The sequence below is a fragment of the Durio zibethinus genome, chromosome 24 (assembly GCF_047325235.1).
Source record: "Durio zibethinus cultivar Kanyao isolate XHJ-2024 chromosome 24, ASM4732523v1, whole genome shotgun sequence".
Classification (NCBI taxonomy): Eukaryota; Viridiplantae; Streptophyta; class Magnoliopsida; order Malvales; family Malvaceae; genus Durio; species Durio zibethinus.
In genome coordinates this window covers 1562604-1587152 of record NC_143185.1, presented here as the reverse complement: position 1 = coordinate 1587152, position 24549 = coordinate 1562604, and the positions used below count along the sequence as shown (strand labels likewise).

Below are 24549 nucleotides of genomic sequence, written 5' to 3'. Positions count from 1 at the left end.
AGCCTACAGAAATATCTGACAGTAATTGAAATAGAATTTAGAAAAAAGTTGTTGTACTATTATATTGGCATTAGCCTCAGAGGTAAAATATAATTTGTTGACTAAGAGTTATTCGAAGAGTTTGTGGGATAAGCTTGAGAGTATTTATGCATTGAAATCGTTGACTAACAAATTATGTTTAAAGATGGGTATGTATTCTCTGAAGATGAAAGAAGGTACAAGTATTCATAATCACTTAAATAAGTTTAATCGATTAGTTTTTCAATTGTTGATAATTTTTACTGATAAATTAGAAAATTAAGAGAAGGCTTTAATTTTGCTGTCATTTTTATCTAAGTCTTATATATCTTTAGTTTAGACTTTGTTACTGGATATACTTACTTTGAAGTTGAATGATATGGTTGTCCTGTTGTATGAGAATGAAAGGTTTATAAAAATATAAAAGCTCGTCATCTGGAGGGAGTACACTAACTGTAAAGAGTTTTGATCGAAAGATGACTCACAAGAACATTAATGGATCAAGAAGAAAATCCAAATCAAGAGATAAAGATTATAGTGACATAGAATATTATTATTGTGGTAAAAAATAATATATCCAAATACGTTACAAAAAACTAAAAAGGGATATGATTGCTTTTAAAAGGGCGAATGATGAGAAAAAATCGGATGAAGAAAAAAGTGATACTGCTACTATTGTATCTGACGATGATAATATCATTTTGACAATATGTGTAGATAAGACTCAGACTTTGAAATGTGATAAAAGTTAGATTTTAGATTCAGTTGCTATAGTCCATATTTACAATAATAAGAGTTACTTTGTGAAGTTGGAAGAGAATGAAAAGTATGGGGATATTGTGATTGTCAACAATGAAAAGGTACAGATTCAAGGCATTAGCAATGTCACTTTGGATCTCACAATGATGTTGTTAGGGCCTTTCATCATGTAAGGTATATATCAAGTTGTAACTATAATTTGAATGTTTTTGGTAAGTTAGCATCTCGGGGGTACACATACTATGATAATAATAATTGGTTGAAAGTGTACAAGAATAATAGTGTGATTCTACAAAGAAATAAGATCAAAAATCATTTGCACATGCTTGATGTAAGCTTAGTTGTTGAGATTCTTGTGACAAAAGAAAAAAAAAAAGTAAGTATATCAACTTTCCAAATACTGTTAAAATATTTAAAGATTCAAGTTAATTGAAGATTTATTGAGGTTTGCTTTGAATCTTATAATCTTACATCAAAAGTTAAGTGAAGTTATAAGAATTTGAATTTATTTTATATCGCAAGTTAAGAGTTTAATAAATGTATAAGAGTTTATCTTTATAAATAATATATTTTTATTTGATAATCTTAAATAGTTAGATATTAAAAGAATAGTTAAGTGACTAGCTTATTAAAAATGTATAATTGAATTTTGAGTTAAGTTTTAAGTAATAAATTTTTGATGACTTTTTTCATTTTAAAAATTTTATAATTATAAAGATTTATTTGTTAAGAGATTAAATTTGAAATAAATCATTTTAAAATATATTGAAATAAATATATTTGTACATTTTTATTTTTAATTTAAATTTTTATTTTATATGTTGATACTACACGTATGGATGATTTTTTTAACAATATTCAAGATGAAACCGTATTTACTGGAGAATTTATTATCAGCATCTGATAAGTACAATGCTACCATTGCTATGGAACAATCCCACAAGCCTATTCCAAAGATTGACGAAGGATTTATGACAATTAGACGATGCCAAGGATTCAGAGTCCTTAATGCAACTATTCAAAGGCCATTAGACACAGGAAAATCCTGGATACACAATACGACAATTTTATCAAGTTTCAACAATGTGTCAGATTCACTGAGCTACACAAACAAAAGTTAAAATAAAGCAGACATCTGTCAATTCTGCATCAAAATGCAAAAAGACAACACCAGCTTGCAGAACAAATCCGTAGGCAAAAAGGTTGAGGAGACACCATCTGAAGAAGAAATGCCCTGTACCCAATGTAATCCACACCATGAGTGTTTTGTTAACCTCATTCGCCTGACCTTCTTATTCAGTAAGCGACGGGAGTTCCTCTCACCGTGCCCTGAAGGTGTTTTGTATCTAGATTCACAGTGCGGTGGGAAGAACTCTAGCATGATGCCAAAGATTTTAAAAAAAATTTTGATCTGGAGGATTTTTTAAAATATTTCTTTCTTTTCATTTATCTCCCTATTTTACGAGCATGGATTTCACAATGCAAGTATGTGATCTTCAACTATAGTTATGTAATAAAAATAATTTATTTTAGGCGTGGAAAGATTAAGTGTTAAAAATTATAAGTTGAAAATGTTGAAGCAATGTCCATGTCCCTCACCAATGCTTCTCATGCTAACAACCTTGTCGGTGGTTGGGTCATGAGCTGCAAAGATGAAAAAATGCATATTCTAAGGTTCCAGTATATTCGCCATTTAGTCAAAAGTCATATTAACTGACAAATAAAAAGTTAGATAATAAAGATTTATTATTAATTATTATTTTATTATTATAAAATGCTCTTAAATTTTTTTATTTTCGAAAAACAAAATTTTGATATTACATGAAAATTATTTATGTTACTTATTTGATAATTTTGTCAAAAAAAAAAAAAAAATCTTTGCAGTTGCTTGGTAGTTGATATGAAAGGCTTCATCATTTGGTTTACAGCTGGTTACCAGTCAACAGTCAACAGTCAACAGTTAACAACTATAGAAGTGGTCCTCCATTTTACTTGCTACCCAATCCCAAGCTCACCAATGTAGTTTCCCTGAAATTCCAGATCTCATCCCCCTTTAATTTCGCTAACCATTACTAACACCTCTTTTTCTTCTAGGAAAATGGCGAAAGCACTTGTTTCTGCAATTATAAAGCAGCTAGTAAAAGTTATTGCTGAATAAAGTTGAATTGGATGGTTTGATCGCCCATCAATTTTCTTTCACTAATCAATCAATTAATATCTCTCTCTCTCTCTCTCTCTCTCTCTCAAAATGGCCTCAAGACTTGTTTCTGCCATCTTGGAGCAACTCACTGCTATCACTACTGAGAATGCGCGGCAAGAGCTGAAGTTGGTGACAGGTGTTGAGAAAGAAGTCGAAAAGCTTGACAGCAATTTTAAGGCCATCCGCAATACGCTTGAAGATGCAGAGCAAAGGCAAATTGTGGAGAAAAGCTTGAAAGGCTGGTTAGATAAGCTCAAAAAAGTGTCTTATGACATGGAGGACGTGTTGGATGAGTGGAGCACTGCACTCTCCAAGTTGCAAACAGATCCTGAATTAGATGTAAGTGCTTCTATTCCCAAGAGGATGAAAACTTCCATAACTTCATGTGTTTCTTCTTTTTGTCAAGTTGTTAGGCGTTATGACATTGCTAGCAAAATAAAAGGAATCAATGAAAGGCTAGATGAGATTGCTAAGGAGAAAGATAGATATCATTTAACAAAAATAGAAACCAAACAATTTAGACGAGTAGAGAGTACATCTTTTGTTGATGTGTCCAAGTTACATGGTCGAGAAGAGATTAAAAAGGAGGTACTGGAGAAACTGTTGAATGGGACTAGTGAAGAAGGCTGCATTCAGACCATCTCTCTAGTAGGGATGGGAGGGATCGGAAAAACAGCCCTTGCTCAATTAATCTTTCATGATCATCAAGTTCGAGCACACTTTGACAAGGTAATTTGGGTGTGTGTCTCGGACGATTCTGATCTAAACAAAATTGCGAGAGCAATTTTAGAACGTCTGGACGAAGGTTCAGCTACCACCCTCCAGAATCCATTTCCCTTAGAAGATGCTCTGAACAAAATTTGTGAAAAAATCAGAAGTGCAAAATTCTTGCTTGTTTTAGATGATGTGTGGACAGACCGTGATGAAGATTGGGAGCCACTAAAAGCTGCTTTTCAACAAGGCATGTCAGGAAGTAGGATTTTAGTGACTACTCGTAAAGAATCAGTTGCAACGGGGATGGGATCCTCTCAATCTCAAGTGTTTCGTTTGAAAGGATTATCTGATGAAGGGTGCTGGTTAATTCTTAGTCAATTGGCCTTTATGGGGAAGGGAAATGAGTTGCCTGGAAAGTTGGAGGATATTGGAAGGGGAATAGCAAAGAAGTGTAAAGGTTTACCACTTGCTGCTAAGACTTTGGGAGGTTTGTTGCGGGAGAAAAATACTAGGAATGAGTGGCAAAATATACTGAACAGTGAGATATGGAAATTAAAAGTTGCAGAAAAAGGCATTTTCAGACCTCTCCTGCTAAGTTATTATGATCTGCCCTCAGAAATAAGACCATGCTTATTATATTGTGCAATCTTTCCCAAAGATTTTGATTTTTGGCCAACTCAATTAATTAAGCATTGGATGGCACATTGTTATCTAAACTGCAAGGAGAATCTAGGGATGGAAGAAGAAAAAGGTGGTGAATACTTCAACCATTTAGCATCTCGTTCTTTTTTTCAAGACTATGGAAAAGATGAGGATGGTAACATAATTAGATGTAAGATGCATGACATGGTACATGATTTTGTCCAATATTTGACAGATAAAGAAATTGTGGCGGTGGAGTTTGACAACAGTGAAACTGTGAGGCTTGATTTATCTTCCAAAAAGACTCATCATTTGAGGGTAAAGATTGCGAAAAAGGATCAATTTCCTGTGTCTATAAAAGGCATAGAGAAACTACGGAGCCTTCTAGCTAGTCGTCAACAGTGTGATGTAACTGGTAAAGCCTTGGCGGCATTCTTCAAGGGAGCGAAATGTCTAAGATTATTGGATTTTGCGATGGAGTTGTATGGTGATGCAAAAGTAAAAGAAATTCCAAATGAAATAGGGAAATTAATTCATCTGAGATACCTTAATTTGCGTGGCAGTTATGATTTAAAAGAATTGCCTGAAGGAGTGTGTGAATTGCATAATTTGCAATACTTGAATCTCGATGAATGTTTTTTTCTTGAGAAACTACCAGATGGTATGGGGAAATTAATCAACCTGAGGTATTTTTATTCTCAGGCGTGTGGGAGGCTACAATATTACCCAAAAGGGATTGGGAGATTAACTTCTCTGAGGGAATTAATCCCAGTCGTTGCGAGAGTAGATGGCAAAGACGTAGCTAAAGAATTCAGTGTGGGAGATTTGGAAAACTTGGACCTCCTTCGTGGATCTCTTTGGATGTTCCTAGTGGGAAATGTGGTAGATGTGGAAGAGGTTAAGAGAGCCAAACTTCACAACAAGAGACATCTTGACCGCCTGGATCTGAGTCATGGAGAGATAAATCCTAATGACGTCATTCAAGCCTTAAATCTACCTCCTTCCTTTGACATATCGGTGGAAGAAGGGTTTATCAGGTACTGTTTCTACCTATTTCTCTTTCCAATTTTTCTTCAAATTAAATTTGTTCAATTCTTTTTTGAAAAAAGAGAGCTAATAGACACATTTCAATTTTTTTTTCTCTTCACATGTTTTTTTTTTTTAATTTTCTTCTAAGTAAGATTATTTAATTATTTTTTCATCTCAATTTTAAAACTTGCAGATATATATTTTTAGTAAACTTTATAATTTATGGATATAAAAATCTAATAAATTATATAACTTATTATTTATGCACATTCAATAAATAAAAAAAAGTCACATTTAAGGTTTGGAAAAAAAAATTAAGTGAGAAAAAATATTTTTAAAAATTTTCATAACATCATAAAAAAGGTGTAAATTGTTTTAAATAATTATAAACTCATTTATAAATTGATAGAAAAAATTATGCATGTGGATTTTTAGATTTTTTTTATTTGAAGAACGTGAGATAAAAATTTTTAAATTTTTGGATATGCAAGTTTGAAATCTTTTAAAAGTTTTTAGATATGTAAATCTAAAAACTTTTGAAAACTTTTAGATTTATAAGTTCAAAAATTTAAAAGTAGTAAAGATATAAAAAAGAAAAATAATAATTAAGTAATTTATTTAAAAATGATTTTGAAAAAAATGTATGAAGATTAAAAAGAAGAGTGTGAACACAAACTCCTTATAAAAATCACGTCAAAGTATAATTATAATTTTACCATGTGTTTTAAATGATATTACAAGGATAACCTTTGACTTTGATCTTTCTAGTGCCAAAAGAGGGTCGACGCAAGGCTGAATCAGAGGAGCTGCCATCTGTGGGAAGAAGAAATGGTGCTGGCTTCTACCTCTTTTATGCTTTTAGATATCTATATTTTAAAAAAATTCAGTATGTGATTGTCTAAAATCATGTAAAAACTTAATGTGTGTCCGCTGCTGTCTTTGGTCCCTGCTTTGAACCATGATTTGAACTCTCGAGCTGTTCGACCAAATCCTGCAGCTTACTTCTGTATTTGTATAATTAATTTGTTGTGTGCTTGATGTTTGTATGGATTATTTGTGGGATCTTTAACTTGTAATGTATTATTTTAAATGTATGGAATTATTTATGTTTAATATTATTGAGGGGCTAATTTTTTTCTCAATATAATATTTTTTGTTTGGTATCATTAAAATTTACTTAGTATAAATAAATGCAAACCAATTCTAATTGTTTTGACTAAAATCTTTCATGCATTTAGATGCTGTTTTTAGATTTTTCAACACATGAATGCCTTAGTAAATTCATAAAAAATTTATACTAATTACTATATTTGATTAAAAATTTTTTTGATGGATACTTTCTGCCTAATAAAAAAATTTTAATAAATACAATCAGAAAAAAAAAGATGTTGCAAATTTGATTGCTAGTCAAGATTGTAACAAACAAAATTAAAAGAAAATTTTAAACAGTTTATAATTTTTAATGCCCTACAAAGATATTATGTATCAAATGTTATGTCTTTTCGCTTAAAAAATGCCCTACAGACATTTCAAAGAAGAATGGACAAGGTCTTTAAAGTTTAAACCCTAGTCAATTTTGTATCGTATAAGAATAGAACTGAACCTGAAATACATATATAAATTTGCAGAAATATGAAAAAAACACGGAATGTTACTATTAAAAAAGAAAGCTGAACTAAGAAAGGAAACAATAGAATATTTAGGATTTATAATAGATAAAGACGGAATAGAATTACAACCACACATATTAGAAAAAATAATATTATTTCTTGATGAATTAAAAGATAAAAAAACAAGTACAACAATTTTTAGGAATACCAAATTATGCTGAACAATTCATTGAAAAATGGTCCAAATTAAGACATCCATTACAAAAATTGATAAGAAAAAATAGTAAATTTGAATGGACGACAAAGATTTTAACAAACCATGTCAGAAAGATAAAAGAAACATGTCAGAAGCTCCCACAGATGGCTTTACCAAAAGATGAAGATACAGAGAAATTAGAAACAAATGCTTCCAATGAATATCGGGGAGCAGTTTTGAAAGCAAGAGATACACAAACAAATGAAGAGAAAATATGTAGATATACTAGTAGAACTTTTAAAGATTCTGAAAACAATTACGATACCAATGCAAAAAAATTGTTAGGAATAATCAAAGGAATACAGAAGTTTCTCTACTTCTTATTGCCAAAGGAATTTATTATCCCAACAGATAATACACAGGTAAAGGCCTTTATTATGAACAATCATCCTTTGACACCTGATACGAAAAAATAATCATAGATGGCAGAACTTCTTTGTCGAATACAAGTTTAACATTGAGCATATTAAAAGAGAAAATAATGGTTTGCCTGATTTCTCATCCAGGGATGGCAATGATAAACGATATCATTAATACAATAGAAAAGCTGGTTGATGAGCTTGACAATATTTACAAACAATATGAGGCTAGCTTTGACAACGTGGATAAGCTACACGATGCTCTTGCTGAAGCTTCAAAGAAGCATGAACAGATACAATCTCAGATTGATATCCTCAAGGAAATCAATGAAAAATATATTCTTGTTCCAATGGAACAAATAAAAAAGTAGGAAACATCTCAAGTTTCCACTGAGGTTTCTTTGAGACCATCAGCCTCACGGTCCTTTGGAGTAAAATTCGCTACTCCAACACAATATCAGATCCCAGGAGAAACCCCTTTGGATACCCCAAAAGAAAACTTTCCACCATTACCAAATTATTCCTAAAAACTCAGAAACTTTTATTGATGTTTACCAAACCATCACAACCAAAATTTATTCTCACAGGCATTAGCCTGAATCTATTGTTTTTGTTGACCATACAGAAATTTACCCAAAAACTAATATTCACCAGAAGAATAAACTTAAAATCTTCTCCAAAGAAGATATTAAATATATCTTTGAATATGGATACTTGGATCTTCTTTATATAAACTCAAACAATGCAGAACTGACCTTTTTACCAGTTGAAGTCCATAATGCAGTAAACCAATACAGAGCCTATAAAAAATTTACTTTTTGCCTCAAATTCGTAATTTCAAATGACAAGTTAAATAAAATTTTAAGAGTTTAAATTTATTTTGTAGAAGAAATCTATCGGCCAAAAAGTTGAAAAGACACCATCTGAAGAAGAAATTATCTTTAAAGATTTCATTGTTTACGTCATGTAAAGATATTTCTTGAATAATATTACGAGGAGAAATATCCTGCACACAATGTAATTCATACCATGAGTGTTTTGTGAAACTCGTTCGCCTGACCTTCTTATTCAGTAAACGACGGGAGTCCCTCTCATCGTGCCCTGAAAGGTGTTTTTAAAAAAATATTTTGATCTTGAGAAATTTTTTTAAAATATTTTTTTCTTTTCCTTTATCTCCCTATTTTATGAGCATGGATTTCATAATGCAGGTATGTAATCTTCAACTATAGTTATGTAATAAAAATGAAATATTCTAGGCATGGAAAGATTAAGTGGTAAAAATTATAAGTTGAAATGTTGAATAAATGTCCATGTCCCTCGCCGATACCTCTCATGCAAACAACCTTGTCGGTGGCTGGGTCATGAGCTGTGTATATGCGATGTTGCGACTTGCAAAAAGCATATTACAAGGTTCTAGTATATTCGCCATTTAGTCAAAAGTCATAGTAACTGACAAACAAAAAGTTAGATAATAAAGAATTATTAATTTTTTTATTATTTTAATATTATAAAAAGCTCTTGGATTTTTTATTTTCAAAAAAAAATTTTAATCACTGCATGAAAATTATTTATGTTACTTACTTGATAATTTTGTCAAAAAAAATATATATATATATATGTATATATCTTTGCAAGTGCTTTGTAGTTGATATGAAAAGCTTCATCGTTACGGCGGGTTCCCAGTCAACAGTCAACAGTCAACAATTATAGATGTGGTCCCCCATTTTCCTGGCTACCCAATCGTCACCACTGTAGTTTCCCTGAAATACCAGATCTCATCTCCCTTTAATTGCCCTTTAACCATTACCAACACCTCTTTTCTTCTAGGAAAATGGCGGAAGCACTTGTTTCTGCAATTATAGAGCAGCTAGTAAATGTTATTGCTGAATAGAGTTGAATTGGATGGTTTAATTGGCCATCAATTTTCTTTCACTAATCAATCGATTAATCTCTCTCTCTGTCAAGATGGCCGAAGCACTTGTTTCTTCCATCTTGGAGCAACTCCCTGCAATCACTGTTAAGAATGCACGGCAAGAGCTGAAGTTGGTGACAGATGTTGAGAAGGAAGTCGAAAAGCTTGACAGCAATTTTAAGGCCATCCGCAAAACGCTTGAAGCTGCAGAGCAAAGGCAAATTATGGAGCAAGAAGTGAAAGGTTGGTTAGATAAGCTCAAAGAAGTGTCTTATGACATGGAGGACGTGTTGGATGAGTGGAGCACTGCACTCTCCAAGTTACAAACAGATCCTGAATTAGATGTAAGTGCTTCTATTCCCAAGAGGATGAAAACTTATATAACTTCATGCTTTGCTTGTTGTCGTCAAGTTGGTAGGCGTCATGACATTGCTATCAGAATAAAAGGAATCAATGAAAGGCTAGATGAGATTGCTAAGGAGAAAGATAGATATCATTTGAAAAAAACAGAAACCAAACAATTTAGACGAGTAGAGAGTACATCTTTTATTGATGTGTCCAAGTTACATGGTCGAGATGAGATTAAAAAAGAGATAGTGGAGAAATTGTTGAATGGGACTAGTGAAGAAGGCTGCATTCAGACCATCTCTCTAGTAGGGATGGGAGGGATCGGAAAAACAGCTCTTGCTCAATTGATCTTTCATGATCATAAAGTTCGAGTACACTTCGACAAAGTAATTTGGGTGTGTGTCTCGGACGATTCTGATCTAAACAAAATTGCGAGAGCAATTTTAGGAAGTCTGGACAAAGGTTCAGCTACGAACCTCCGAAATCCAATTCCCTTAGAAGATGTTCTGACCAAAATTTGTGAAAAAATCAGAAGTGCAAAATTCTTGCTTGTTTTAGATGATGTGTGGACAGACCGTGATGAAGATTGGGAGCCACTAAAAGCTGCTTTTCAACAAGGCATGTCAGGAAGTAAGATTCTAGTGACTACTCGTAAAGAATCAGTTGCGACGGGGATGGGATCCTCTCAATCTCAAGTGTTTCGTTTGAAAGGATTATCTGATGAAGTGTGCTGGTTAATTCTTAGTCAATTGGCCTTTATGGGAAAGGGAAATGAGTTGCGTGGAAAGTTGGAGGATATTGGAAGGGATATAGCAAAGAAGTGTAAAGGTATACCACTTGCTGCTAAGACTTTGGGAGGTTTGTTGCGGGAGAAAAATACTAGGAACGAGTGGCAAATTATACTGAATAGTGAGATATGGAATTTAAATGATGCACAAGAATACATTTTCAGACCTCTCTTGCTAAGTTATTATGATTTGCCCTCACAAATAAGACCGTGCTTATTGTATTGTGCAATCTTTCCCAAAGATTTTGCTTTTAGGCCAACTAAATTAATTGAGCATTGGATGGCACATGGTTATCTAACCTCCAACGAGAATTCAGGGCTGGAAGAAGAAAAAGGTAGTGAATACTTAAACTACTTAGCATCTCGTTCTTTTTTCCAAGATTTTAGTGAAGATGAGGATGGTAATATATGTGGCTGTAAGATGCATGACATGGTACATGATTTTGTTCAATATTTGACAAAGGAAGAAATTGTGGCAGTGGAGGTTGACAGCGGTGAAAATGTGAGGCTGGATTTATCTTCCAAAAAGACTCATCATTTGAGGGTAAAGATTGCAAAAGGGGATCAATTTCCTGTGTCTATAAAAGGCATAGAGAAACTACGTAGCCTGGGAGTTGGTGGTCAACAGTATGATGTAACTGGTGAAGCCTTGCAAGCCTTCTTCAAGGGAGCGAAATGTCTAAGATTATTGGATTTTGGGTTGGGTCGGCATGGTTTAGTACAAGTAAATGAAATTCCAGATGAAATAGGGAAATTAATTCATTTGAGATACCTTAATTTGAGTGGCAGTGGTACTTTAAAAGAATTGCCTGAAGTAGTGTGTGAATTGTATAATTTGCAATACTTGATTCTCTTTCCTTGTCCTGGTCTTAAGAAACTACCAGATGGTATGGGGAAATTAATCAACCTGAGGTATTTTTATTCTGAGTATTGTTTTAGGCTACAATATTACCCAAAAGGGATTGGGAGATTAACTTCTCTCAGGGAATTACACACAATCAGAGCGAGAGTAGATGGCAAAGACGCAGCTAAAGAATTCAGTGTGGGAGATTTGGAAAACTTGGACGACCTTCGTGGATATCTTTCGATAGATCTGGTGGGAAATGTGGTAGATGTGGAAGAGGTTAGGAGAGCCAAACTTCACAACAAGATACATCTTGACAGGCTGTTTCTATACTTCACGAGGCGTGGAGAGATAAATCCTAATGACATCATTCAAGCCTTAAATCTACCTCCTTCCTTTGACATATCGGTGGAAGAAGCGATGATCGAGGGACAAGGGCTTATCAGGTACTCTCTATCTATTTCTCTTTCCAATTTTTCCAAATTAAATTTGTTCAAATTTTTTTTAAAAAAGAGAGCTGCTAGACACATTTCTTTTTTTTTTTCTCTTCACAATTATTTTTTTTAAATTTTCTTTTAAGTAAGATTATTTAATTATTTTTTCATCTCAATTTTAAAACTTGCGGATATATATTTTTAGTAAATTTTATAATTTATGGATATAAAAATCTAATAAATTATATAACTTATTGTTTAAGCATATTCAATAAATAAAAAAAGTTACATTTAAGGCTTGGAAAAAAATTCAATTGAGAAAAATATTTTGAAGAAATTTCATAACATCATAAAAAAGTCACAAATTTTTTAAATAATTATAAATTTATTTACAAATTGATAGAAAAAACTATGCATGTGAGTTTTTAGATTTTTTTTATTTGAAGAATATGGGATAAAAATTTTTAAATTTTTGGTATTTAAGTTTGGAAATTTTTAAAAATTTTATATTTATAAATTCAAAAGTTTAAAAATAAAAGAGATATAAAAAAATTAAATAATTTGTGTAAAAATGATTTTAAAAAAATGTATGAAGATTAAAAAGAAGAGTGTGAATACAAACTCCTTATAAAAATCACTTCAAAGTATAATTATAATTTTACCATGTGTTAAATTGATATTACAAGGATAACCTTTGACTTTGCTCTTTCTAGGGCCAAAAGAAGGTCAACGTAAGGCTGAATCAGAGGAGCTGTCATCCGTGGGAAGAAAAAATGGTGCTGGCTTCTGCCTCTTTTATGCTTTTATATATATATTTAAAACATTTGGTATGTGATTGTCTAAAATCGTGTAAAAACTTAAATGTGTGTCTGCTGCCGTCTTTGGTCCCTGCTTGGAACCATGATTTGAACCCTGGAGCTGTTGTATAATGACACTTAAAATAACTCTATTTTTCTTTGTTATTAGTGCATTTTACATACTATATTCATAGTCAGTCTGACAGCCACTAACCTCTTTCTTAAGTGGATTGCAATTTCGAAAGAGGATTGCAATTCAAAATTAATTTTAAAATTGAAGTTTCATTGAATTACATGAAACAAATCAAAATGAAAAGTTATTTCATTTAAAATTATGGTATTTTTTTTAACGACAAATAAAAAAATAAATGATAATTTTTTAATTCATCTGTAAAATTTAAAATTTTAATTTCACCAGTAGATTATATATCTATATATAGTTGCATATTTTATACGATGATAATTCTTTTTGAGCTTTGGTCCAATGAGGAAAACAAAAATTTTCATCTCAAATGGTAATCAGGCCTTGCATCAATGAAGAACGGGAAAAAAAATCTATTTTAAGAAAAAGTTCAAGCTTAATTGCATATGATGTTGATTTTATAATTTAATGTAATTATTTTAACTGAAGTTAAGAACTAAGAATACGAGTAACATTCAACAACAATAAGCAACGGCAAAGAATTAACTATGTACGCTAACAAAAAAAAAAAAGATTGCATTCATATTGTTATAAATTCATCTGTTCTTAAACTTTTTATAATTAACCCTCTTTCTTCTCCGAGAGATTATACATTCACAAATATGTAAAAAATACTTTGTACCTGAAGAATCATATATGACAAAAAAAAGGTTAAAACTCAAACATATAAAATTTTATATAACTCAAGTACAGAAAAAAGATAAAAATTTTATATAACTCAAGTACAAAAAAAAGATGAATCAAGGATGTATATGTTAATATAAAAAATAAATACATACCAATCATAATAGTTCCAATCAAGCTTTGGTTACAAATAATTTTTAATCGCACAAACATTTTAACGAAAGTAACATTAACATTACAGGGAACTGATAAGAAAATTAAACCCAACAAATATTCTCATAAAATTTTCAATGTTCCCATATTCCATAAAAATTTTGAAATTTGTCAACTTGGTTGTCATTTACTAGTTCTTTCACATGATATGATCAGACAAATTTTGACTTTTAAATCTTTAAATCCAATTGTTTTGACTAGAATCTTTCATGCATTCATATATTGTTTTTAGATCTTTCAATACTTGAATGCTCTAGTAAATTCATAAAAAATTTTACACTAATTACTACGTTTGATTGAAAAAACGAAAATTTTTTACATTTATTTTCTGCTTGACACGAGTTTAGTTGAGATGTGATCGGTGGTCCGGTATGCAGAGAATAACACCAATGCTTCCATGCGGTGCCCATTAAAGCAAATATTAAATAAGATTGTGTACTTTTCACTTATTATTAATACTTTATCTCAAAACTCAAAAGCGACAAAGATACCCAGATCCTCCATTGGTGCGCTGCAACTCTGCAAATTTGGCTACTTCAATTAAAGTTATGCTAATTTCTCTTTTGACCCTGGTTCAAAATTTGTTTACTTTTACGCTTTAGATCTTGAAAATGTGACAGCCGCCAAGATTAATGCGTCTCTTTCAGAATTCATGGCTTTTCATTTTTTTTGTTTTGAGATGAAACGGCGATTTTTTTTTAGAGTAATATTAGATCCAAGGAAATAATTATTGGAAGTATACTTAGCTGTAGAAGGCTCGTCTTTGGCTGTTCTTAGGACGGTGAAGGGGAAGCTTACGTTTGTGAATTGGTCTCTTGAGTTTTTGGTACAGAAGGAAAATTTGACGTTTCGAGGAAAGTCTGAATAGTAGAAATCCTTTCATGTTTTAATTTTCTTGCTTCATCATGTATATTTTGAATGCTTGCTTTGGTGGGTTTTTTTTTTTTTATTGGTTTGGTGGCGTCTGTATTGCATTCTAGGGGAAGAGAAGACCAGATATAAATCATCTGTTTGTTTTGTTTTGGTTTTGATAGGTATCGTCTGCTGTATCCATATGGTGGGAAAAGATTTCAGGAAGTTGTTTGGAGATTTCATTCCTTAATTGTCATTCTTTAGTGGTTTTTTCTAATTGTAGTAGTTGTTGTTGTTGTTGTCTGCGTTTATATCAGGGGTTTTTGTTTTCAGGCATTCTTGTATTTGGCCTGTAGTTGTTGATTTTGATTGGTTTGCGGAGGAAGGAAACAGTTTTTTTTTTATAGGAATTGGGAATTCCTATAGATATTTGAGTTGATGGGAGGTAGTAGTTCAAGGGAGGGGAGCTGGAGGCAGAATTCATCTTCAGGGGATTCTCATTATGGGTATCCTCAGTCGTCATACGGTCAAGAAAGCCAGAGTTATGTGCCTCAGCAGAGCTATGCCTCCCCACAGTATTATCCACCTTCTCAACAAGAGCCGCAGTATTATCCACCTTCATAAGACCATGGCAGTGATGAAAGTATACTAGACAGGAGGTATTCAAGAATTGCAGACAATTACAACTCCTTAGATCAGGTTAATATCAACATTGATTTCTTTTATTATAAGTTTTAATATATTTATGCTTTCTCCTTTTCCCAGCAACAATTCAGTAGTTTATTTTGTACTGTGGTTGTTCAAGTAGATGGAGGAAAGGTGAAATGAATCATTTGATTACAGGTGAAGGAGGCTTTGCTAATGCCAGTCTTGAATCTGCCAATCTCATTGTTGGTATTGATTTCACAAAGAGCAACGAGTGGACAGGTTAAGATCTACTATCTTAATTGCCCGTAATATATGTTTTTAGCCATAGTAGAACGGCAGCAATAGCAACAGCAATGGAGAAGGCAAGTGAAGAAAAGGAAGGAAGTGGCACCAAAGTACGGACCGATTTGCTGGGGCCTCCAACCTTCATGGAGCTCCCAAATGGCAGGCCCAAGTGCTTAGAGACAGGCCACGAGATGGTTGTGAAAGACAAAGATTCCTATGCACAGAGCAAACATTGTCGTTTAGGCCTCATCCACTTTGCTTTGTCTCACTCTAAGCCCCCTCTCAACATGTTCAAACAAGATCCTCTTTCCCGGTAAAAGAAAAACCAAAGCTTTCCTCTTTCTTTTATTGGATGAATTAAATTTAAGCTTTTCTTTGTGGTGAAATAGAGACACAATTTCTTTTTGTAGTGAAATAAAGAAAAGGGTTATCAAAGATTGAAACTTGTTGGTTAAAGGAGCTATTTTTGAAGACGCAGAATCAAAAACGCAAAAAAATTATGTTTTATTGGAAGCATTTCCAATTTTTTCAAGTAAAAAACAAAGGGTTTTTAGAGAGTTACAATCTAACCTCTAGAAAGCTAGATATTTAAGTGAGACTTAGGTTAATTGCCGATGCCAACTTTCTGTTATGAGATTCCAATTTCCAAAAAATTTAGAATTTAGCCAAAATTGAACATTAGATTAGTAAGGTTTTTTAGTTTGTTTTGTTTCATGTGTTCTCTGCTAATATGATTCTAGCTTTCTATTTGATTGTTTTTCAGTTCAAAGTTGATTTGTAAATTAACTGGTGATACTGTTAATAAGTCCAAGGAACATATTTTGAAGCATATCAATGGGAAATGATTTCTCAACAAATTAGGTTCACATTTGCTCTCCGTTTAATTGGTTTGCAGATTAATTAGCATATGTTTTATTAATTCTTGGTGAATTAAGGTGAACATAGCAAAAAGAAATTGAGGAGATAATGAATGAAACCATGCCAGAGGAAGTTGAGCAGAAGCCAAAGAAAGAAAAGAAAAAAAACATGAAGAAGGAAAAGGCAGTTAAAGAGATTTTCTCTGAAGTTAGGGATTCTGCTGAAAATGAAAGTGATTCAGAAGAACCTGAGTTCTGGATGCCCCCAGTGGGTGAGCGCCGGGACTTTGATGATGGAGGAGAACGATGTGGTTCTAGTTCAGAGTTGGAGGAAAGTGATGAAGAAAATGAAACAGGTGTGGTTGGCCTCTGACCTAAGCAGAGCAGAGATAACCCTTTGCAAGTAATCTAGGATCATAATTTTGCGCTTCATAATTTATACTACTATCATGAATCATGATGTCAATCTTAAGCATGAATTGGGAATAGAGGGCAGTAAGGATAAGAATGATGAATAATATGGCTTGATGGAAGTAACTTTAGCATTTAACTGTTAAATGTTTGAATGATGAATTGAAACACTTGTGCGAGAGCATGAAGTTGTGTCCCTCATGTTCTAGGAATATATGATTGAATAGCTTGGTTGCCAGTGCTAACTGTGTGCTAAATGGTCAAATATCTTACAGCACTTCTAGATACTTTTTCTTGGTAAATGATATCCTCCGAGTTAGATTTATCTAGTGAAATTCACTTCACCTACAGCCAAGTTTATTGCAATCAAAACGTGCTATATGCCATCGCATTATATAGATTGTTTGCCTATCCCTTTTACAGCAAACAATATGGTCATTGTAAACTATCAGATGATTGCAAATTATGCTGAGCTATCTGATTTTATATGTGGTCCCTTGATTTCATTGTATTTCCTTCATCAGAGGCTGTGGTCGAAGGTTGGAAGGAGTCAGAAGAGCTTTCTGCTCGGTATAGTGCTTCATTTTATCTTTTTTATGATCCTTCTATGTCTGTTATTGCTGAAGAACTTTGTTTTTTCTTCTTCACATTAATGCATGGCAATTCTGTTTTGGGGGATTACTTAATTCTTGTCTCTTGTTGCAGAACAAAGAGAATGTCCATTGAAATTGGACTAAGCAGCTTTGCCTATCGGAAGAAGAAGAGCCAGAAAAACACTACTAACTAATTTGCGCTTCTGCCTTCTGAAACAGAGGTAATTCATCAATAATTCTTTCAGTTTTTGTTTGCAAAAAAAGAAAGGGAATTTTGAATAGGATTGTGTAAGACCTCTGGATTAAATGATTTTCCTTGTAGTAAACTAACTTGCTCTTTTGTTTGTCCTCGATTTATTTTTGGTACTTTGTGGATGCTTTCCCTCTTCGGATCTTCCCCATATTGTTCAAGAACTTGAAGTTTAGAACATTAATGAATACCGATGTCAGAAAAATTTACAGTAATGGAGCAAAAGTTTTAGGGAAAAACCATTCTACTTTGCCCCAGTGTCCCTCCCTGAAATTAAGACTCCTTTAGGTTAATAGTATGTGTCAAAAGATGCAATGTGTTAATACTTGTATTTGCAAGGATTATTCTTTCTTTCACAAGAATCTTTGTCCTCTGCACGTAGAAGAAATATTTACACAATTGGAGTGATTTGAGCAAACTTGCTAGACAGAGTCAAACACTAGAATCAAATCATTAATCCATGCCATAGTATCGATTGCTGAATTTTCCCATGCCTGATATTTCTCTGAAATTCCTGTCTTAGTGATGAATCAATCTCTGATGTCACAGTTTTTAGCTTTGGGAATTTCCCACAGACAGTATGAATTCCTTCATCTGCCTGCAGTTAACAAAATTCATATTCCAGAACTGATGGAATAAGCACAACAATTTGAGAATAAATGAGAAATAGCAAGAATAATGATAAGCTTATGTTTTCAGACCCGAAGCCGGAACAGGAACTAGTAATAACACATGACTGCTTGAGATGTCTGCAGGGAGCTTCTCATAAATTTACTGCAGCAATGGTATAGCTCAATGAGAAATTGTGAGCATATATGCCTGTATGAGAGGGAAAAAGTCTCGTTGAACACAGTTTTTTCAACCTACCTGTGGCCCATTTTTCTCTATTATTAGTACATCTAAATGGATTATATTCAGACTTAATCTAACCGCTACTAACCTCTTTCTAAATGGATTATAATTCAAAATTTATCTTAAATTTGAGGTTGCACTAAATTTACCAAGAGGGAAAATTATCTCATTCAAGAAATGAATAAATTTGAAATGGTTCAATCACAAGGAAAAATAAAATGAAAGGAATTAATTCTTTCCCCACTCACCTAGAAAGGATTTATAAAGAGACTTGAAACCAAGAATAGAATGTGAATCTGTTTGATTACTTCACATCATTCTGAATTCCTCACAATCTCTGTTTTGATATGAATTTTAACCCCATATGTAGCCAAATAATTTCTATATATATGAATACGAACTGATATTTATATGTGAAGAAAAGTTTATTAAATTTATAAAAATTGAAGCAAATAAGTACCTATTATGCTAACTAAGTTAATTATATTCGTTAGAACTTTATATATATATATATATATATATAAAAACTAATTAAAAATAATTTACAATTGCTTTTGCTCTTTGGCATATATACCTTGATTAGCAAAAAAAAAAAAAAAAAAGATTTTCCTTAGGTTTCATGGTGGGAATTTATGCCTTAAAACTTGAGAGGAGAGATGAAATATGCCAATTTCAAACATCAATTGAAAAACATCTTACTGCAACCTGTTTTTGCTCATAATAATCTCTTCTCCCTTTAATTTCACCTTTAATCATTTCCAGCACCTCTTTTTCTGCTAAGAAAATGGCGGAAGCACTAGTTTCTGCAATTATAGAGCTGCTAGTAAAAGTTGTCCCTGAAAATGTCAGGCAAGAATTGAGACTGGTAACAGGTGTTGACAAAGAAGTCCAAAAGCTTCAAAGCAATTTTGAGGCCATCCAATGTGTGCTTGAAGATGCAGAGGAAAAGCAAATTGTAGAAAAAAGGGCACTGGTTAGAAAGGCTCAAAGAAGTTGTTTATGATATGGAGGATGTGTTAGATGAGTGGAACACTGCAATCCTCAAGTTGGAAACAGATGGAGTTGAAAGCATTCATGTTAGAAAGAAGGTATGTCCTTTCCTTTCATGCTTTGCTTGTTGTCGTCAAGTTGTTAGGCGTCATGACATTGCTTCTAAAATAAAAGAAATCAATAAAGAGGTAGATGTGATTGCCAAAGAAAAAGGTATGTTTCAATTAGCAAAAAGTGAAATCAAACAACCTAGACGACTAGAAAGCACTTCTTTGGTTGATGTTTCCAATTTACATGGTTGAGATGAGGTCAAAAATAAGATAGTAGGCACATTGTTGGGTGGGAATAATGACATTCAAACCATCGCTATAGCAGGGATGGGAGGGATCGGAAAAGCAGCTCTTGCTTAATTGATCTTTAATGACTAAGAAATCATTTTTTATCCACCTTACCCAATAAAGCATAAGTCTAGGATAAGTTCTTCTCATGTAGTATTTGAGTTTGAGATATATATATATATTCCTACAAAGTCTAGAGAATTATAAGGTTTGAATTCTCAAACGAGTGAAAATTTTAATATTTTGAGATAGCCAAGGTAATTTAGAATTGTTAGGAGTATTGAAGTGACCAAAGAAACAAAATTAGAGAGAAGGTTATTAGGGAGTTTCCATGGAACTTGAGTGAGTACACTTGCATAAATTCAATTCCAAAAGAAATTGCAGAGTAAAGAAAGCTTTTAAAAGTAGAAGCTATATGTTGTTATGTTGATTTACTTGGCCTCCTTTAAGTCAAAACTAATTAAAAGAGCTGAGTAAATTTTGCTTAGATGAAAGTACTGCGAATCTTATTCTAGTTAGGTTTTGTTTCACAATGATAAAAGATTATTGTGAAGTTGGCTCTTATAAAGGATGGTTAGGTCACTAGATTTTTTCTTGGTAATCATGTTATTTTGATTTTAATGAATGTCTTTTGCAATAAAAAAATAATATAATTTACCATCACATTCAATCTAAATCATTATGTTGTTAATAAATAATATTAAGATGTTAAAATAAAAGAATAATAAAAATTTTAAAAAATGTATCTATCTATAATATAAATGCTGTAATTGGATGAGTCACTATTAAGCTACGCATAAGATGCTGCTTTTTTTTTTTTTTCAAAATCTATGTATTTTTTTTTATTTTTATATATATTTTATTTTAAAATCTGTTATTTTAACGGGATCAGTGCTTTTTTAGGTGGGACTCATTTTTTTTGTTTTTTATGTTTTTATTATAAAATCATTTTTATCATTTTATTGGCCATTCTTTTTGGATGAGTCTTTTAGTGGCATTACTTTTATTTTATTTTTTATGATTTTTTTACTTTAATTTTTTTTTAATTTTTATATATTTTATTATAAAATTAATTTTACTTTTTTAGTAGGATATTTCACTCCGATCTAATGATGATATTTGATGCATGTCATGATTCTTGTATGGCAGGAGCTGAAGGCTACCCTTGTTGCAATGGGATTTTATTTCAGTCAAGCATGGGGGATTACACCAAAAGGATCTATAGCGATGGGACTACAGATGCAACTGAGGAAGCAATTGAGTTAAGTTCGCATGACAAGCTAAACAAGCAATTGAGTTTGTGCCTTGACAATGAGACTGAGTGCATAGCTTTCGGCACTTGACACTGCAGATAAAACATTGTACGCAGAAGATGATCTCCATGATTTCCTTACTTGCAGTGGCTTGGCATGGTTAAGAGAGACAAATGAATATGCATTCATACTTTGAATGATCAGGGTCTAGGCCAACTGAAATTTTGTTTTTGTTGGATCACCAAACTTCTAACCATCAACTCAAGTAAATTCCAGCTCCATTACAAGTAATCATGCATAAAGATTAACTGATGTTAGATGCTTTTATCTTAATGTCATATATATATATATATATATTCCCAGACTTGAAATGTCTCACTCTCTCACAATATCAAGTTGCAAGTGAGTGTTAGACGTAAATTAATTTGCCCCCATGCTCGGCTCTCATTGACCTCAGAATCTTCCACCCTCTTTTACCTCTTTACAATCCAACTGAACTGGATGGTTCAATCATACCCGCATTTTTTTTTATAAAAAAATTTAAGAATAAATAAATTATTTAATTTTTAGTCAAAATAAAATATATTATATTAAATAATTTAAATAAAATTTTTTATAAATTATGCATTTAAAATAATTTAAATAAAAAATTATCACTAAATTCGAATTCAAAAACACTTATAGAGATTCTAACAGTCAATCTTCAAATTTCAATGGGTGAAAGTCGAAAAGGATAGAGAAAGATTGTTTGCTCCAATAAATTAATGGCATGGACCCGCTTTTGTCCTCCACTAGAATCTCTGTTAGGTGCCAACAGTTCTCCCTTTGTCTTTATAGATTCAATGACTTTTCAGTCATACCCTCATAGCCCCATTTTTTTTTGTATCCGTTCAGGTGTCAAATTTTTTACAGTTCACCTCCTCTTCAATGTCCCTCTTGTTTCAGGTGTAGCTAGCTTCAAACAGGCAGACAAAATCAATTAAGAGGAGACCCTGAAGCCTGAATATAACATATAAAAGTCACTGGATCTCAATTGTATATATTTTATCAATGGCTGGTATGCTTGCTGGTGTTGAATGTGCTAGAAGAAGACGGTTCCATCAAAGCGGAGGGTCAATCACTACATGAAAATTATTTATGTTACTTATTTGATAATTTTGTCAAAAAGAAAAATCTTAAATTTGAAATTTCATTATCTTTTCCCCAAATAAGTGGTCCTCCGTTTTACTCGCTACCCAATACCAAGGTCACCGATTAAGTTTCCCTGAAATTCCTGATCTCATCTCCCTTTAATTTTCCCGTCAACCATTGCCAACCCATCTTCTTCTAAGAAAAAGGCTGAAGCACTTGTTTCAGCAATTATACAGCAGCTAGTAAAAGTTATTGCTGAATAAAGTTGAATTGTATGGTCTGATTTGTTCTCAATATCATGTTAATACTCAAATCAACTAAATCAGCAACACGCTATAAACTGCTAGTTAATATTAATTAAAGAACTTCGCAGGCACCACATCTCACATAACAGGAGAACAAATCATAGGTAGAGTGCATTAGTAAGATAAAGTAGAAAGGAACCACACTTCACAATTAGTTCAGACAGTTCAGCACCAGACAAATGTAACCTAATGAACAATAGAGCATGATATGTTCCAAATTTGATTGCAAGTCTGGATTGGGACAAATAAAATTAAAAGAAAGTTCTAAACAATATACAGCTTTTAGTATATTATTTAGAATTACAACCACATATATTAGAAAAAAATATTATTATTTTTTGATGAATTAAAAGATAAAAAATGAGCGTACGAACAATACAATCTAAAAGTTTTCATGCTTGAAAGGAAGTTCCTAACTTATATATTTTCTATTATTCTTTGATAAAAGGAGAACATAATTTTATTTATTCTTAAGCAATTTTTTTTGTTGTTCTTCAAATTCTATATCTCTTAGATAGATTTCTTAGAGTGGTGAACTTCTTTTGTTCTGTATCCTTGATTAGAATTCTTAGAATGGTGTTTCTATATCACTTAGTTTCTAATCTTGACGATGAACTTTTATCCCTTTTAATCTAATAATCATATTCTACCATTATTCAAATTCTTGTGAGTTGTTTCTTTGTTAGTTTTTTTGTTTGTAGTTAATCTCCATATCTTAAACATCAATTTTTGGTATCAAATTGGTATCAGAGTTATGGCAGGTCATCGTCGTTAAGCACCAACAGAAAAGGTTGAAGCCAACACTGATGTTGCAGCAACTACCAATGTTGACCTAAGGGATACCTTTATAGAGGAGATGCGATAATAGATTCTTCAACTATAACATCGGCTACATATACAAGAAGAGAGAGAGGAGATAAGGAGGCAACGAAGGAGAAACAAAAAAGATGAAAGAGAAACCAATCCATTCCATGGAAACAACAGTGATTCTGATAATAGCACCCTATCTTATCCACAACAAGTTAGAGATTATTTACGCAGAAACCAACTTCAACCTAGCATATTTAATCCAAAGATAAAAATTCCTGAGTTCGAGGGGAAGATGCAACCTGAAAAATTCTTAGATTGGTTACACACAATGAAACGCATATTTGAATACCATGATGCCTCTGAATATCGTAAGGTGAAGCTAATGACCATCAAACTTAGAAAGCATGCATCCTTTTAGTGAAAAAATCTAAAGAAGCAAAGGAAAAGAGAAGGTATGAGAAAAATTAAAACTTAAGAAAATATGAAAAAAGAGTTGAAGAAAAAGTATCACTTAGATAACTTTCGACAAGATATCTTTCTTAGGCTCCATAACTTGAAGCAAAGATATCTCTCAACGAATGAGTATACGGCTGAGTTTGATCATCTCATGTTAAAGTGTGAATTAGTGGAACAAGAGGAGCAGACTATTGCTCAATATCTTAGAGGATTAAAGATTAAGATAGCAAATGTGGTGCAGCTACAACCCTATTGAACTTTCAATGATGTATGCAAGCTTTGCCTTAAAGGTGGAGAGACAACAAAATGAGGTATGTGGTAGCAACTTGAGATTTAGGTCCTGATAAGGTAAGTCTCAATCTAGTGAACAAACCAAAAGGTGCTTTAAATGTTAAGGGCTTGACATATTGTCTTAGAATGCCTAACAAGAAGATTGTGACTCTAGTAAAGGAAGACTTGGAGGAAAATGAAGAGGAGTTGGCTAAAGAGGATCAAAACTCTGAAAAGAAAGAAGAAGTGACCTATGGTGATTGTGGAGAATCCTTAGTCATATAATGCAGCTTGAGTACTGCACCTGTTAAGAAAAAAGATTGGTTGCCTAAAAATGTGTTGTACAATCGATGTACTACTTATGAGAAGGTATGTGATGTTATAATTGATAGTGAAAATTTTGAGAACATTGTTTCTACCTTTATGGTGTAGAAATTAGGCCTCAAAGCAGTAAATCACCCCCAACCATATAAGCTATTTTGGCTGCAGAAAGAAAATGA

The 24549-nt window shown here is 32.6% G+C and overlaps 2 protein-coding genes, 1 long non-coding RNA gene and 1 pseudogene across 4 annotated transcripts; 3 read left to right on the top strand and 1 right to left on the bottom strand.

Annotated features, from left to right (window-relative positions):
- Nucleotides 1-2736: 2736 nt before the first annotated feature.
- Nucleotides 2737-6480, top strand: LOC111316605 (putative disease resistance protein RGA3). Its single transcript, XM_022918616.2, has 2 exons — nt 2737-5370; nt 6131-6480. The coding sequence occupies exons 1-2, from the start codon at nt 3026-3028 to the stop codon at nt 6156-6158; spliced, it is 2373 nt and encodes a 790-aa protein (XP_022774351.2). The 5' UTR covers nt 2737-3025; the 3' UTR covers nt 6159-6480.
- Nucleotides 6481-9258: 2778 nt separating this feature from the next.
- LOC111317322 (putative disease resistance protein RGA3) lies at nt 9259-12874 on the top strand. The gene is made up of 2 exons (XM_089754011.1): nt 9259-11924; nt 12626-12874. The coding sequence occupies exons 1-2, from the start codon at nt 9553-9555 to the stop codon at nt 12645-12647; spliced, it is 2394 nt and encodes a 797-aa protein (XP_089610137.1). The 5' UTR covers nt 9259-9552; the 3' UTR covers nt 12648-12874.
- Nucleotides 12875-14190: 1316 nt separating this feature from the next.
- Nucleotides 14191-21389, top strand: LOC149511802 (uncharacterized; annotated as a pseudogene). Its single transcript, XR_016333422.1, has 8 exons — nt 14191-15299; nt 15444-15846; nt 16297-16394; nt 16477-16746; nt 17326-17371; nt 17507-17615; nt 19346-19584; nt 20974-21389. The product of XR_016333422.1 is annotated as an uncharacterized LOC149511802 (transcript).
- Nucleotides 17809-19406, bottom strand: LOC149511803 (uncharacterized). Its single transcript, XR_016333423.1, has 3 exons — nt 19202-19406; nt 18346-18418; nt 17809-18242 (listed from the first exon to the last, which is right to left on the bottom strand). It is a non-coding gene; the product is annotated as an uncharacterized LOC149511803 (long non-coding RNA).
- Nucleotides 21390-24549: the final 3160 nt, after the last annotated feature.